This window comes from Sebastes fasciatus, chromosome 4, assembly GCF_043250625.1.
Source record: "Sebastes fasciatus isolate fSebFas1 chromosome 4, fSebFas1.pri, whole genome shotgun sequence".
Lineage (NCBI taxonomy): Eukaryota > Metazoa > Chordata > Actinopteri > Perciformes > Sebastidae > Sebastes > Sebastes fasciatus.
Genome location: NC_133798.1, coordinates 28,245,425 through 28,262,178, shown reverse-complemented (window position 1 = coordinate 28,262,178; position 16,754 = coordinate 28,245,425). Strand labels below are relative to the sequence as shown.

General features: G+C 43.6%; 1 protein-coding gene across 3 annotated transcripts; it reads right to left on the bottom strand.

Annotated features, from left to right (window-relative positions):
- Positions 1 to 231: 231 nt before the first annotated feature.
- Positions 232 to 15,665, bottom strand: fcsk (fucose kinase). 3 transcript variants are annotated; one of them, XM_074633388.1, is made up of 23 exons: positions 15,234 to 15,639; positions 15,076 to 15,168; positions 12,776 to 12,927; positions 12,034 to 12,084; positions 11,735 to 11,936; positions 11,462 to 11,559; positions 11,249 to 11,329; positions 10,101 to 10,220; positions 9,618 to 9,789; positions 7,941 to 8,047; positions 7,745 to 7,846; positions 7,500 to 7,673; positions 6,608 to 6,681; positions 6,017 to 6,372; positions 5,592 to 5,838; positions 4,101 to 4,267; positions 3,472 to 3,699; positions 3,178 to 3,321; positions 2,136 to 2,255; positions 1,839 to 2,026; positions 1,126 to 1,225; positions 826 to 1,049; positions 232 to 723 (listed from the first exon to the last, which is right to left on the bottom strand). In XM_074633388.1, the coding sequence occupies exons 2-23, from the start codon at positions 15,155 to 15,157 to the stop codon at positions 643 to 645; spliced, it is 3,270 nt and encodes a 1,089-aa protein (XP_074489489.1). In that variant the 5' UTR covers positions 15,158 to 15,168; positions 15,234 to 15,639; the 3' UTR covers positions 232 to 642. The 3 variants fall into 3 exon arrangements, with proteins under 3 accessions (XP_074489489.1, XP_074489488.1, XP_074489490.1); XM_074633387.1 differs by having other exon boundaries at positions 15,076 to 15,665; XM_074633389.1 differs by having other exon boundaries at positions 232 to 695; positions 15,076 to 15,665.
- Positions 15,666 to 16,754: the final 1,089 nt, after the last annotated feature.

The following is a 16,754-nucleotide window of genomic DNA, read 5'->3' as shown; positions in this document are numbered from 1 at the left end:
ATCGTCATTAATTAACTATTATCTGAAAAAATGTCTTTTAAAAAGAGAAGTCTGGTCATATTTTAATAATATTGTTGCTTCAGTGACATGACATTTACTTTAGAGTGATGAAGAGACAGTTTAATGATATTTAGATGTTGTTCCTCTGGAGGCTGAACAAAGTATTTACAGTCAATAACAGGATGTTGTCTTCAGACACACACACACTCAAAACACCCCAAAACAATGAGCTTTTTGTCCTGTATTTATTCTCAGTTTATTAACTGAATCTCACAGCTTCATCATCAAAAATAGATCCATAATACAAAGAAAGACTCCTTCACATTTATATTAGTACATCAGCTCTGAATGTGAACCCAAAAGTCACCAACACTACAAAAGTAAAAGTTAAAAGTGCCTGGATGACAGTTAAAATGTCCCGTCCAACACTGAAGACATCAACACTGATCAATCATTTACATTATTAAAGCTGAAATACAGCAAACTTTATGAACCAAAACTCATAATTTTATCCCTTAAACGTCTGTAATGTTTCCATTAAATACAGATGAATTGCTCATTTAAAGGTGCAGTGTGACAAATTAATAAAATATTAATAATACAATACGTGTGTGTGTGTGTCCTCAGGATGTTGGTAGGACTTTAATCCCATCCATGTCCAGCTCCACTGAGTGAACGCTGAAGTCTCCCAGACCCTAAAACAAACCAATCGGCACCACGGATCTGGACTTTATTATTTACATTATTATTATTTATATTATTTAGTATTAACATGTTAACCTTATTACACTGAGGTGTGTGTGTGTGATCAGTGTTGGTGCTTACCGGTGTGTTGTGGAGGACCTGCAGCACCGCCTGCCGCTGTCGAGGCTCCCGCGTCAGCAGGTAGAGGAAGCCCCCCCCTCCGGCCCCGGCCAGGCTCTGACCCAGGACCAGCGGCCTCAGGGCCTCCATCATGGCCCTCACTGAGGCCGGCTCACAACCAGGAGCCATCAGCTTCTTGTGCTGCCACGAGCGGTCCAGACACAGACCCAGTCTGGACAGAGAACCTGAGGGACAGATTTCAGACTGTGATTTAAAAGCTGAATGCAGTGTTATACACCCTGTTGAGGTGACCGGTCTCACCGTCTGAACAGGCTCTGGCACACTCCTCTGAGTTGGCCACCAGCTGCTGGGCGTTCTGGACCATCGAGGGCAGACGACTGTACCAGCTACGAACCACATCCTGCAGACAAAACCATCATCACCATCATTGTTTAATTTATTTTTCCCTGTGAGCTGCTCCTCCATTTCCTTTGTGCAGTGGATTGTGGGAGAATAGTGTCCATCAAAAGCACTCTTATATTAAAGCTGCACTAAAAACATTAACATATCATCACCTTTTAAGTTCATATTTTAAACTTATTTCCACATCCAGCAGCTGCAGAGCAACATGATGATTCATCAGGAGTCTTTGTGTTTGTGTCACCTGATGAATGACTACCTGAACAGGTAGTGAACAGAGTACCTGAACAGGTAGTGAACAGAGTACCTGAGCAGGTAGTGAACAGAGTACCTGAGCAGGTAGTGAACAGAGTACCTGACCAGGTAGTGAACAGAGTACCTGAGCAGGTAGTGAACAGAGTACCTGAGCAGGTAGTGAACAGAGTACCTGAGCAGGTAGTGAACAGAGTACCTGACCAGGTAGTGAACAGAGTACCTGAGCAGGTAGCAATCAGAGTACCTGAGCAGGTAGTGTACGGTGAACAGTAGTGAACTCCATGTAAAGACAGATAGTGAGAGACAGACAGACACAGACAGACAGACAGACAGACAGGCAGTCAGACAGTCAGACAGACCTGCAGCAGGTTGCGAGCCAGGCGAGTTTTCCCGGTGTACACCAGCAGGAGGTGCTGCTCCAGAGAAACCAGGAAGTCCTCTGGAGGACTGAGACGTTCCACTTCTACGTGCAGGGGCAGAGACGCTCTGGAACGAGCCACTTTGACTCCGCCCACCAGACCTCCCACCTGATCCTGCCATCCTCCACCTGGAGGAGAAGAAGAAGAAGAAGAAGAAGGAGTTCAGTCCAATCAGAGAGAGGCAGCAGACTGGTTGTCTCCTCTCTGATACTTGACAACACTGAACTGAAGACCCACCTGTGGTGAGAATCTGTTCCAGGTACAGAACGGCGTGGATGAGCGAGTCGGTGTCGTAGGTTTGACCCGTACACCTGTAGACTGCAGCCAACAGTGCCCCCGCCAGGATACTGCTGGTACCTGCAGGACAAGGACTGATTAACCTCTGACCTCCTGACCATCTGTATTTATCATTATTATTATTATTACTACGTATTATTAGACATTTAGACTTTGAGAGGTTTCATTAGTGGTGGGAATCACCAGAGGGTCCTACGATGTGATATTATCATGATACTTAAGTCACAATACGATCTTAATGCAATTTTTTTTTAAATTCAATATGCTGAATATTGCGATTTATTAATTTTTTCAACTGCAAATTATGCAGTTTGTCGGTTTTATGTAATCAGATACCATTTTCACTCTGTTCATTTCAGTGTTTTAATTCACATATCTGGAGGTCAGAGGTCAAGGGACTTGAAAATGGCCATGACAGTTTTTCCTCGACAACATTTTGCGTAAGTTTGGAGCGTTATTTAACGTCCTTCACGACAAGCTAGTATGACATGGTTGGTACCGATGGATTCGTTAGGTTTTTATCTTCACTCTAGCTTTATAACTGAGCTGCTACAACCTAAAAATCCCAAGTTGCGTTAATGTGTTAAAAAAATTGACAAAAAATAAGTTTTTCTTCACCTTCATTCAGAACATTTTATATTTAATATACAGTAGATTTCTCTTCTACTCTGGACTGCAGCCAAAACATTCAGGAAAGTTTCTCACAGGCTGCCGCTGCAGTGTGTGAGCACAGCTGCATGACAGCTCCCCTAAAGTGAAGCCATAACATCTGGATCGCCCCCTGGTCATTCACCAGGCTGCTAGTTTAGGATGCGCTTAATTTGATATGCAGCAGCTTTTACTATGAGCGGAGCATTTTAAACGTCAGTCGATCATATTCACTTAATTGTCAGAAGCCAAAATCATGATTAATATTTGATTGATTGTGCAGTGCTGAGTTGTTGTGATAGTTTTATTTCCTGCAGGTTGGTTTGTTTCTTACCAAGACCAGATCCGGTGGGCAGCACCGACCAGCTGTGGAGCTCCACCCCTCCTCCCCACCGCTGCATCAGCTGATCCCCCAGAGCATGCTGGGAGGAGAGAGACACCAGACCGCTGCACACACACACGGCCTTCAGCAGGGCTCCTGTAACAAAGAAAATATATTATTAAGAAGTGAAAGTCAGTTGGTCGTTTCATGTCAACATCAGCTCTTTATACATCCATGGATGGCTGTAACACACATGAACACAGAGGGAAACTCTCATTAACCCCGTCATTCCCTTTAATCTCCTACCAGGTGCGTGCGGCTGACAGTAGTCCCTCAGGTCATCCAGGTTGTCACACACCGTCTCCGTGGAAACCCCGCTGTCCCGCCCTCCAGTGTGGCTGACCAGCAGGAGGCGGGGCTCTCTGATGCGACGGGCCCGGGCACCAATAGGACGCTTCCCATCGACCTTCACTGCAACGTTGGTCACAGAGCCGCCATGCTCGAAGGCGATGGGCGGCGTGTCGCTCCAGCCGCCTGAAACACAACGATGCTGCTGTTTACTGAGTTTACCACAGCTGGAGGATACGTTGACAGCGTTTAACCGTTCAACGGAGGGAGGATTAAATGTAAATCAACTTAAATGTTACGGAGCTGATATCTGATTAGGACATTTCCACATAGATTTGTAAAAGCGGAAATACAAACAATAAAATATATATTTTTTGGGACAAACCAAATTATTGCTCCACATTGGAAGCACCACAGTTTGGCCTGACACTGATTTACACACAAATGGTGTTTAAAGCTGCTTTAAAAACATTTTTTTTAAATAAAAGTAGTTACCTTCACGGTTAATGTGTTAGCAAACAGCTGACTGTGGACACTAAATTAACATATAGAAAAGAATATTCTGGTATTATTTTCCGTCGACTCACCGGCCAGGTCCAGTCTGGAGGGACACTCCACTTCCTGCCACTCCTCCAGGGGTGGGACCTCCCCCTGGCCAATAGAGATGAACCTCTGCGATGACATCAAAGCTTGTCGTAGGAGCACCTGGCCGGCGCCTTCGTAGTGCCGCGCCGCCCGCACCAGCAGGTCGGGCCTGTAATAATAATAATATAATGACATTAATAAACTTAATTTTAGTGCTGTCATGGTTAACACGATAATAACGCTTTAATGCAAATTATTTTTGGGGCAAGTCATAGTCAAGTCAGCACACTGACACACTGACAGCTGTTGTTGCCTGTTGGGCTGCAGTTTGCCATGTTATGATTTGAGCAAATTGTTATGCTAAATGCAGTACCTGTGAGGGTTTCTGGACAATATTTGTCATTGTTTTGTGTTGGTAATTGATTTCCAATAATAAATATATACATACATTTGCAAAAAGCAGCATATTTGTCCACTCCCATGTTGAGAAGAGTATTAATTACTTGACAAATCTCCCTGCTTGTGCTCGCTCTACATAGAGATGAACGAGCATTGGTCAAAGCAGTGAGGCGACACACATCAGCTAAAACCACAATATCACTCTATATTTCACCTGCTTGGCAGTAATGTTAGCTGACCAGACGAATGTCTCTCCATGAATCAATGCTGATCCTAGTGTTGGCTTTTCCTGCCTCAGCCTCCCGACCGCGGTCGTAGGGAACAGGGGAGACACCAGAGTTTTGGTCGGAGACGATAACGGGACACGGGAGGAGGAGCTGCAGCATTTATTTCTGCACAAATGTCCACTGTACATTTCCTAGATATTCTCAGAGCTAAACTAACTCTTCTACAGTGTGTAGTGTGCGCGCATGCACGTGAGAGTGGAACGAAAGAGCAAGTGAGAACGAGCGCATTGTGTGAGTGAAGGCAAGCAGGACAGGCAGAGGAGCAGAGTACAGCAGAGACTCCGGCCCTGGAGACCAAAGCTACGGTCTCCCCCGCGTCCTCCAACCGCGGCCAACACTGTTTAACAGACGGGCTTCACTAGATAGAACTTTGTGGTTTTGGTGCTTCCGTGTAGTTTGTGTTGGAGTCTGAACAGCGTAGCCACATGCGAGTGCGCATGGGACACCGACCCGCAATGATTTATACGTGTAAGAAGTTAAAAACAGTCCCTTTAAAGTACATTTCGAACAGATAAAAAATGTGTGATTCATTTGCGATTAAATATTTTAATCGATTGACAGCCCTAGTTTATTTGTATAGTACCTTTCAGACAATAACTGCAGCTCAAAGTGCTAAACAATAAAGACATTACATGCACTGAGTGCTTCACATGAAAATTAACATAAAAACGATAAGATAAAATTAGTGACCTAAACAATCTGTGCGTTCCTCAGTCTATAAAAACAAGCTAAGACAGAATAAACATGTATAAAATACAACCATAACAGTTACAGTGCAAGATGTTATTAGGGGGCAGTCACGCTCACCTGCTCAGCCAGTGTTCTCTCTGCATAGCCAGGGCGTCGATCCCGCCCCTCAGGTTACCCTCCTCCAACAGGAAGTAGGCGGAGCTCCAGGCCTTGTTAGCGGCTGGCCCGCTCCTCAGGCCTCCCTTTCCTCCCGCCATGCACACCAACACGTCAGCAATACAGGAGAGGCAGCGAGCTGCCACGCCCAGCTCTGCACCTGACTCCGCCCCTGACTCGGCCCCCTGCTTCCTGCTACCTGCAGCAACTGAAAAAAAGAGCAGAAACAGGATGTTGAATTAATAAATACAAAATAAAGATAAAAACAGTCTCAACAGGAGGTCCATTCAGTAGCTGCTGATGAGTTTGACAATAATGCACAAATAATGAAAACATGACATGAACACAACAGTACGGGAATTCATGAGATTGTGATTGTGACTCACTGCTGTCCAGTGCCTCCAGCAGCGCCTCCTGCTGGCCTCCCAGCACCGCAGCCCTGAAGCAAGGCAGCAGGCAGACGTCTGTGCGACTCCTCAGGGCGTCCATCACTCTCCTCCTCCCTGCCAGGAACAGTAACTCCTCCCTCCACTGTAGCTCCGCCTCCTGGCAGGTGAGTGACATCACCTCCTTCAGAGAGAGCCTCCACGCCTCCCTCCACCTCCGCAGACAGCCGGCTCCACCCAGCAGCCAGCCGACACCTCCCTCCAGACCCACAGCACCTCCTCTGGGGTGGAGGACCGGGAAGAGACGAGCCTCCAGGAGGGAGCGTCGTTCTCCTCTGACCCACAACTCCTCCGGCCTGAGAGGAAGAGAAGAGGAGAGAAGGGGATGGGAGGGGAGGGGAGGAGAGGAGAGGAGAGGAGAGGAGAGGAGAGGAGAGGAGAGTTGAGGAGAGGAGAGGAGAGGAGAGGAGAGGAGAGGAGAGGAGAGGAGAGGAGAGGAGGACTTGTGGTTTACAGAAAAATCTCAACACTAAAAGAAGTTTAAACAGGAAGTATGCCACAAAATGATGTTTTAAAGATCAGGAGTCCTACTGGATTCCCGTTCTGCTGTAGAGGAGGCTCCATCTCTGGTTCAGGAAGGAGGAACTGCTGTCATCAGAGGAGACCTGAGGAGGAGGAAGAGGAGGTCAGACAGGAAGTGTCTCAGTTGGTTTCTGACTTCGGTCGGTGACAATATTTTTACATTTTATGATCAGAATATTACGAATATTGAAATTTGAGAGTGTTTTATTTGAACACTAATTTATTTTCTTTGGCTGTCTCTTGATTTTAAACCTTTTATTTTGTGGGTTGTGACTTAATTTCACCCGTTTTTATATCAGAATCAGGTTTATTGACAAGTAGGCTTTCACATACATGGAATTTGTCTTGGTGTTTTGGAGCATAACAATAAATATATAGAGAAAATAAAGAACTGCAACAGTCAAGAAACATAAATAAAATAGAAAAATATGACAGAATATGTATAACATATCTGTTTTTAAAATGAAGAGCTGTACAGTTTGTGCAGGAATGTACAAAAGTATGAAGTATGGAGAATATGTACAGAGATAATAATAATAATCCAAAACATGTGCATTAATGTGGATTCTGTTTTTTTTTTAATCTTCTACTTTTCCCTTTACTCTTTTTGTACACTCTGTGTTTTATAAATAAAGTTTTCTTGCTTAAAGCTTCTAAAAAAATCAATAAAATAAAATAAAAGTTAAATAAATAAATAAAGGATGAAGTCAGACAAGAGTTAAATATGAGAGTTAAAGTTCATTCTTGACCTTAGAAACACATCAACTCAACTCAAAGTCCACTTACTCGCTTCTTACAGTGCTTTTAACAGCAGCTCAGTCTCCCTCAGCGGATGAAGACCATGAGATATGTTTGAAAGCTCCAGATAAATCTTTTCAGTGAGTTAAATGTTTCTGTGTACCTCAAGGTCGTCCTGCGCTCCCGTCACCGTGTAGACGCTCAGCTTCAGTTCCCCCACCTCTATGCGATGTCCCTGGATGATGATGTCATCGGCCAGCTCCAGCTGCCTGATACACTGTGATGTCGTCAACTCGAGACCCGACAGTAAACAACCTGACGGGACTTCCAGAGGACCCTGGTGGAGAGGTCAAAGGTCACAAAGGTCACCACTGTATACATGAACAGCAGCAGTGAACTCTTCCTGACCTGCAGGTGACAGTGTTGCACCACCGCTCCGGTCGCCACGGCAACGTCTCCCTCCAGAACGCTGTTGATCACTCGACCGCCGTCGTCCACCGCACTATCCATCTGAAACAGGAAACTGCTGTGAGAACAGAGGACCTGATTGGGGACTGATTTTAATGACAATGATGATGCACGCTGAGGAAACAGGAAGTGTCACCTGGATGTGAGACAGAGTGTTTCTGTTCGTCCAATCACAGCTCAGTCGCTCCACGTGATGCTTTCCAGACAGAGTCAGATAGTCATAGCGACCGCCGGGGACGTACACTGTCAGGACGAGAGCAGCAGTCTTACCCACAGGATTTATGACATCACTACTAGTTTGGAGCCAATCAGAGTCCAGTATGAAACGTGAAGCCTCCGGGTCACTGACACTTTTCAGTGAAGCAGGAGACATCTTGTGTCCTCAGATCATTTACTTAAAGCTGAAGTTGGTAGAAACGGAGCAAATATGATTAAAAAAAGTTATTTTTATAAAACGGTCACTATATCCTGACAGAAGTGCATGAGACAGGTCATCTGGAAAAAAAATCATGTTCCTCTGTGTCCTCCGATGCTCTTAATGGCATCTGCAAGATTTCACAGACCGGAGGAAAACAACTAATCAGAGCTGATCTGGAGCCTGCAGTCTCTGAGCGGCTGTCAATCACTCGCCAACTCCGATCAAACGGTCAAACTAGGCAGCGCTGATCAAATATGAATCAATATTCTGTTACTGTAATGCCTATTTTTCTCCTCAAATGTTTTCAGAATCATCTTTTAGTGTACTGTTTAGCTGTAAAATGAGAACGTTTGTGACCCGGCAGCCATTTTGAGATCTGCTGAGGAAATACCAAGCACCGCCCACCAGCCGGAGCACAGCCAATAGGAACACTCTCTCAATGAAATGACCTGTGATTGGTCAAAGTCAAAGATTTCTTAAAGTCTGAAAACGGAGCCATGAGGAGGTGCAGAAGTCTAGTTTCCTCTCAGAACACTTTAAGTACAATATGCTGAAAGGTTATTATGGATATTTTCCCCAATGATGGCAAAAATATATACTGCCCACTGAAGCTTTAAATGATTCTTCGGTCTGAGCTGTTCCAGAGCTCCTTTGATTGGAAAATAGTTGGCAACACTGGGCTGGGTTTTTAAAGACAGACTGACAGAGATGGGATCCGCGGGTCTCTGCGTCCTCAGGTGAATAGACAGGAAGACGCCTGGCGTCATGGTAACGACCTCTGTGCTCTACTGTATCCTGTCGGGACAACTGTGTTTTATTAAAATATATCTTGTTTCTAGGCTACATATCTACAGACTATCAGACTACTATAGTCAGGGGAAGGTCATTATTATCAGACTGTCGAAGATGTGTCTGTGTTTTTTCCCGCTGCTTTGCACGGAGCTGATACCCGCTTGCTCTCTCTCTCCTCCCCGGCTCTCTGAAGCTCTGTACGCCGCTGTTTCCTGATAAAGGCAGCGGTGTCCTCGGCACGGAGGTCCCCGGGGCCCTCCGGTACAATAACCTTTTATTTTGATGTTGATAAAATGTACCCGAATTCATGAATATGTAGGATATTACTACTGACATTCCTGTAATGTTACGTAACAGCGGCTGCTGTGTGTTTACTACGTGTTTATTTACATATAAAGCGGGGAAGTGAGATCGGATCACAAGTGAAGACGCATGTGGAGACGCATTCTAATAGCAGGTGTGAACAGACGTACTTAAAGCTGTCCAACAATCGGATCACTCAGCACTCTGGACTCAGTTAATGCCAGGTCTGAACAGGGCCAAAGAGAGAGACAGACAGGTCTAAAGGAGAGACAGACAGGTGTAAAGGGCAGAGACACCCACCCAGACTAAGCGGAGCTCCTCTCAGGATCCTCCACAGCTCCGTCCTGCCGCCCCTCACCGCCGCCCCCTGTGGTCCAACAGCTGAACTGCAGCCGGCTCGCTCCTCACTCACAAACTGATCCTGAGTCAGATCTGAGCAGAGACACTTCAACACGTCCAGGAACAGAGACACCTGACCAACGAGATGAAGAGATAAAGAGGAAGACAGCACTGTTCCTGATCAGCTGTCCAACAGGAAATGACCAAAACTGACATCTGGACGATTAAAAACAGTGACAGTGACAGTGACATATTGATATATCACTGTTATCAGGTTGTGAGATCTTTGTTAAGTAACAAGAATCATGCACATTCATATGCATTTTTTTCTTTTACAAAATAAAATTATTATTCTGGTAAAAATGAAACTCTGGTGTTTGGGAGCATTTGAATGCATCCTCCCTCTTTGTTTCTGCTTGATCAGATAGACAGACGGACCGGTACCTGGAGGGGCGGTGCTCCAGAGTCCAGGCCCAGGTAGGTGCAGCCGTCCAGAGGAGCAGTGACGTGAGTCTGCAGCAACTTCTCTGATACAGACCTGCTGAAGAAGACTGGACCCGACACCTGCACACACACACACACACACACACACACACACACACACACACATTACATCAGATACAAACATTTATGAAATATCAACTTAAACATGAAATATATAATATGATAATCACAGGAATTTCAAGAAAGTTTTGGTTATAATCAGACTTATCTTTTATGGCAGATTTTTGTTTTCGGGCCATCGTAGATAAAAAATATATAAATTACGGCGCCAGGGGGTAGAAAAACTATGCATAACACACAGCAAAATCGTAAATTTGTGACTTTAGTCTCAGAAAATATTCAGGTTTTTCACGTAAATTTGTGATTTTAATCTCAAAGAATGTTCAAGTTTTTTTCTCGTAAATGTTTACTTTGTTCTTTGACAATATAAAATTTCTTTCTCGTAAATTTACGAATTTTTTCTCATAAATTTGTGACTTTAATCTCAGAGAATGTTAAAAGTTTTTTTCCCGTACATTTGTGACTATTTTCTCGTAAATTTACCACTTTAATCTTAGAGCATATCCAAGTTTTTTCACGTACGGTAAATTTACGGATTTAATCTCGGAAATTCTGATTTTTTTCTGAATATTACTCCCCTCGCCTGGTTCTTAAATTTATTAATTTTATTTACTTATACTGGCCCTAATACGGCATTGAATCTTTTCCACCAAAAAAAAGAGTAAAATTCTGACGAAAAATACTAAATATTAACCTGTTGCCTTTTTGATAATAAGATGTTAAGACTTAATTTCCCCGAATTAAATAAAAACAATTTCCCTTTTACCCCTGGTGGTATGCAGCCATGCAGATAGTTTCACATTCATTTGAGTAGGTTTGACAGCTTGAGAGCATCACCTTGATACGGCGGAGATGAAGAAAAACTGTACAGTAAAATACCTCTTTTCAGAAACAACGGGTTCTTCTGAGTTAATGTGACCCGTTCAGAAAATAAATATCAGCTTCAGTAATAGACTTCAGTTTCTGCCTTCACAGGAAATGTAAAGGTGTGTTTGATTTACAGAACAGGATAGAAGAGGAGGACGTACCAGGGGCACTTTCCCATCAGGCATCACAGCCTGTTGAATCTGCTCCGTTGTTCCCTTGTAGATGATGTCCCTGACCTGACCCTGGGACACAAAACAAACGCACCTTCAGTCTGGATTCATATTGTTAAAGTGAATAATACAAAAACAACAATACATAAACATAATTCTAAATGTTACAGTGGGAAGTAAAAACTGTAAATAAAGAGTTAGCACCTGTTGGTCGGACAGGTAGACGCCGTGATTGGCTGCATAGGAGACGTCGCCTGGTAACGCCAAAACCCGAACACCAGAGAAACCCTCCCAGGACAAAACTACACACACAGCAGAAAGTTCTGAGTACTCATCGATGATTTATACTTTGAATTATGCCATGACAAATACTCGATTCTGATTGGTTGGAAGGTGTGTATCACTTTTACATGACATCATCAGCCTACTGAATACTGGACAGCTGTCACCTCAGTAAATGATAGTTGATAAACTCACCGAAGTCCGGAGGGATGTTGAGGATCATGTCGGTGCTGCAGACCCAAACACCGGGAGGAGAACCAGAACAAATCTGGGTGCTGAGGCAGTCCAGCAGCAGGTCCAGACAGCAGACTGGAGCCTGGACGCTCTGGTCGGGTTTCTCTGGAGCCGGCAGCCAGCAGAACGCTCTGCTGCAGGAGCTCCAAGGGAAGTCACGACCCTACAGCAGGAAAATAAACACATCATGAACACATCAGCACGGACTGAAGAGGACAAAGCAACATCTGGAGGAGTAAACATGCTGCTGCTGGACTCACCGTGTGGAGGATGAGGATGTGAGCTTCATCCAGGACGTCAGCTGTCACCACCTGAGGAAGAGCATGACAGGAAATACTAAGAATGTTTGATCATCTTTGTCATACTGTACATCACAATAACATCCACTACTGGTGGTTCTGTGTTATTAGTCCTACTAGTATTAGTTATTACAGCTGCTGTGCTATTATTGTGGTTCTCTCTCTCTCTCTCTCTCTCTCTGTTGTTTCTCTTCATCCTCTGCTGACTGAACGTTTCCTCTCAGGTTGTATAAAACTAAACTGTTTTCTGTGATTTCTTCCTGGATTGTTTCAATTCTATTGTTTTATTCTACTGGACCATCTCAGATACATATAGATTATATATATATATATATAGAGATTATAGATTATATAGAGATATATAGTCTCTCTCTCTGTGTTGACCTGGCTGCTGAATCACTGACTGACTGATCTTATTTAACAGCCACATGTTGATTTATGATCTTCTGTGTGTTGTTGGTGTTTTTTTCTGTTTAGAAGCTGTTTATATATTTAGAGCTGGCTGATAATCTACTGAAGCTGCCGATACTCACTCTCACTCTCTCGCTCTCACTCTCTCTCTAAAACTGAACATCTTTTCGATCTGCTGGTCGGACAAAACAAACACTCTTAACAGCATTAATAGAGCAACAGGAGTCAGTTTCATGGATGATGAAAACGATCATCAGCGTCAGTCTGACCCGTCAGAGCGTCGTGAACTCACAGTGTGTCCGGCTCTGTTGCTCAGGTGTTCAGCAGCGACCAGCAGAGCGTTCAGTGTCGCCCCGCCGCTGCCCAGCGGCTCCTGGCGGTCCCTCACCGTCAAAACCAACGCACCCGGAGAGAGAGCACCACGCTGCTGCCGCAACTCCAGCTCTGAGAGACACACACACACACACACACACACACACACACACACACACACACTGTCTATCTATACTGTACATAACATTTCTATAATGTTCTTCTAAGGTATGGAGTCATAGAAGTGCCATAAAAAAAAAAAATCTGTAAAAAGATTTTAAAAAATAAATGTGGAAATATAAAGAGAAATAATAATTATAAGCATTTTCATTTATTTCACATTTATTTCTGTTATTTGTCTTTATATTTTCATATTTATTTATTTACTTATTCATTATTTTATTTATTTCTCTTTATATTTCCACATTCATTTACTTATTCATCTTTATAGTTCCACATTTGTTTATTTATTTACTTATTTATTATTTTATTTATTCCTCTTTATATTTCCACATTCATTTTCTTATTATTTTACAGATTTATTCTTTTTTATGGCAACTCCTATGACTCCATACTAAGGTGGGTACAATCTCATTGAATAGTTCAGAAATGTCACATGCAGAAGAAGCAGCATTCAGTTTTTATGCACCAAATATCTGGAACAAGCTCCCAGAAAACTGCAGGACCAACTCCAACTCTGAGTTCTTTTAAATCAAAGCTTAAAACTTCCCTGTTTGCTGCTGCCTTTTATTAAACCAGATAATGATCTTATACTGCACTAGAGCTTTTACTCTTGTGTGTTATTACTCTATTTTAGCTTTTTGCCTCTTGGATGTGGACTTTGTATCTTTGCACAAAAGCATGACAGATAGTTCCTCTTTAAAACTGTTTATAAACTGGGAAAAAAAAGTTTGGAAACTTGTGTTTGGTCGATTATTTCTCTGTTGTTACAATGCTAATGGTCATTGTATTTTACATCGTTGGAAAGCCTGTTCATTTACCTTCACAATGATGTCCAACTTGTAAGGATCATGCATTTGTGGGATGAGCAGCACAGCTGATTATGTGGGTGGCGCCCAAGAAAAAATTGTCAAAAATGCTCTGCCAATGGTAAACAGTGTATTCTCATAAGGCTACCAGGAAGCCTGCAATGACTGCCCTTCACCGTCAGGCCCGTTTGCGCTGGGGTCGACAACACAGACAATGGAACCTGAACATGTGGGGGAATGTCATGTTCAGTGATGAGTCCAGGTTCTGTCTGCAAAAGTTGGATGGCAGGGTCAAAGTATGGGGACGACGCGGAGAACGCTATGCTGATTGTTGCACCGATCGAGTAACAGCTTTTTGGTGGGGCAGTGTCATGGTGTGGGGCGGCATCTCCCTCACTGGCAAAACAAGGCTTGTCATCATTGAAGGCCATCTAAATGCAGTGGGATACTGGGATGAGATTCTGCAGCCACTGGCGATCCCATATCTCCACAATCTGGGACCTAACTTCATCCTCCAAGATGACAACGCTCACCCCCACAGAGCCAGGGTTATCACAGACTACCTCCCCTATGTGGGAGTAGAGAGAATGGAACGGCCTGCCAAGAGTCCAGACCTCAACCCAATTCAACACTTGTGGGATCAACTTGGGCGTGCTTTACGTGTTAGAGTGACCAACACAACCTCGTTGGCTGACCTGCAACGAACCCTGGTTGAGGAATGGAACGCCATCCCACAGCAACGTGTGACCAGGTTGGTGACCAGCATGAGGAGGAGGTGCCAGGCTGTTGTGGCTGTGTATGGATCTTCCACCGCTACTGAGGCTCCTGACGGTGTATTAAATGAATAAAGTGTAAAATAGCCAATATGTCTGGTTTGTTCCTTGTTACTGATAGAGAGTTCAATCATCCAATCCACCAAACAACTCACAACAAGAGTCAACACCAACAGGAGAATACACTGTTTACCATTGGCAGAGCATTTTGGCAATTATTTCTTGGGCGCTACCCACATAATCAGCTGTGCTGCTCATCCCACAAATGCATGATCTTTACAAGTTGGACATCATTGTGAAGGTAAATAAACAGGCTTTCCAACGATGTAAAATACAATGACCATTAGCATTGTAACAACAGAGAAATAATCCACCAAACACAAGTCTCCGAACTTTTCCCCAGTTTATAAGGATTTTATTCTGACATGTCAATAAAGTGAATCAATGGGGGAATTCACTTCCGGGAACCGGAGCCGTTCAAACAGCGGGCGGTCCCGGGTCCCGGTTCTGGTCCTCACCTCTCTGGAAGGAGTAGACGCTGTCTTTGTGTTGGCAGGTCAGAACCACCACCGTCCACCTCAACCCGCCGCTGTCCGACATCTTTATACCGTCTTCAACCCCCGTTCACCGGTCACACTCTATAAACCCTGCTGCTACACACGGACGTTTAACGGACGTTTAACGGCCGTTTAACCGTCATAACTCTATAAACCCTGCTGCTACACACGGACGTTTAACGGACGTTTAACGGCTGCTTAACGGCCGTTTAACCGTCATAACTCTATAAACCCTGCTGCTACACACGGACGTTTAACGGACGTTTAACGGACGTTTAACGGCCGTTTAACGGCCGTTTAACCGTCATAACACTATAAACCCTGCTGAAGGCTGTTTAACCGTTAACGTCAGTTAGTCAGTTAGTTACCGACAAGAGGGATCACTCTGTGACAGCAGACAAACACAGACACACGGCCAGGGCGGAGTCAGCTAGTCGAGCAGGAAATACCGGGAAATAAAGAGTTACAATACTGAAGACTGGTCCTCTCTAACCGGTTTAACCGGCAGAAGCCAACTTCTAGTTTTCTGACTGTTTAGCTTTGACCGTGCGAGCTTGATTTTAACTTGCGGACCCTCTCGGCGAGGCGGTGACTAACGACACAAGCCGTTAAACACTAGTGATGGGAATTCCGGCTCTTTTTAGTGAGCCAGATCATTTGGCTCAGCTCACCAAGAAGAGCCGGCTCTTTCGGCTCCCAAACGGCTCTTCGTTTTACCACTTCTGCCTTTTTATAATTCAGCCAAATGTAGCGCTGTTTTGACCTATGATTAGTATGTGTGCACAAATATCACTTAAATTATTCAATTTAATTATTCTAAAACTTATAATTTCCAGAATATCATAACTTTACATGCTGCTTCGTTTCCGACTGTCACTCATCTTGTCTGCTATTCGCGCACCGCACTCCTCTCTCTTTCTCTCCTGCTCTGTACCTGTAGAACAGGGGTCAGCAACCGGTACTATCAAGAGACATTTTAGGCAAAAAAAAAAAAAAAAAAGTCTGTCTGGAGCCGCAAAACATTTGAGCATTGTGATGCAGGTAACAGTTTATAGTTTAAGTATATAAGTCTAATGCCGTGAGGGCCAAAGAGACAATGTACTACGGAGCATTACAGCCACATTGAGGGGGGGAAAAAATCGGAGATTTCGAGAATAAAGTCATAACTTTACGTGAAAAAAGAAAATAACACGTAAAATTAATACTTTATATGACTTTCTCGTAAACTTATCACTATATTCTCATATTACTTTTTTCCCTCTCAATGTGGCCCTGTAATACTGTTTGGGTGTCTGTGTGAGACGATACAGACTGAACGGAGACAGGATTCATCTGCTTGGATTATTTTAGAGACAAAACAATTAGTTGATCAATAGCAAATATTTAATTACAAATCAAACAGTCTGAGGTCAGCCTCTGCAATAACAGGATTTACTGCTGTTTTTAGTAAAATGTACACAATAGTAAACTGGATATATTTGGCTTGATGGAATTTATATGGAGCAGTTTCATTATTTTCTGATCATAAACAAAACCACCATCAATAATGAAACTAAGCATTAGTTGCAGCCTTGTATTAGTTTTTAAACCCAAAACTAAAATATATTAAAGCACAACAGACGAAACTGTGCAGGTTAAAA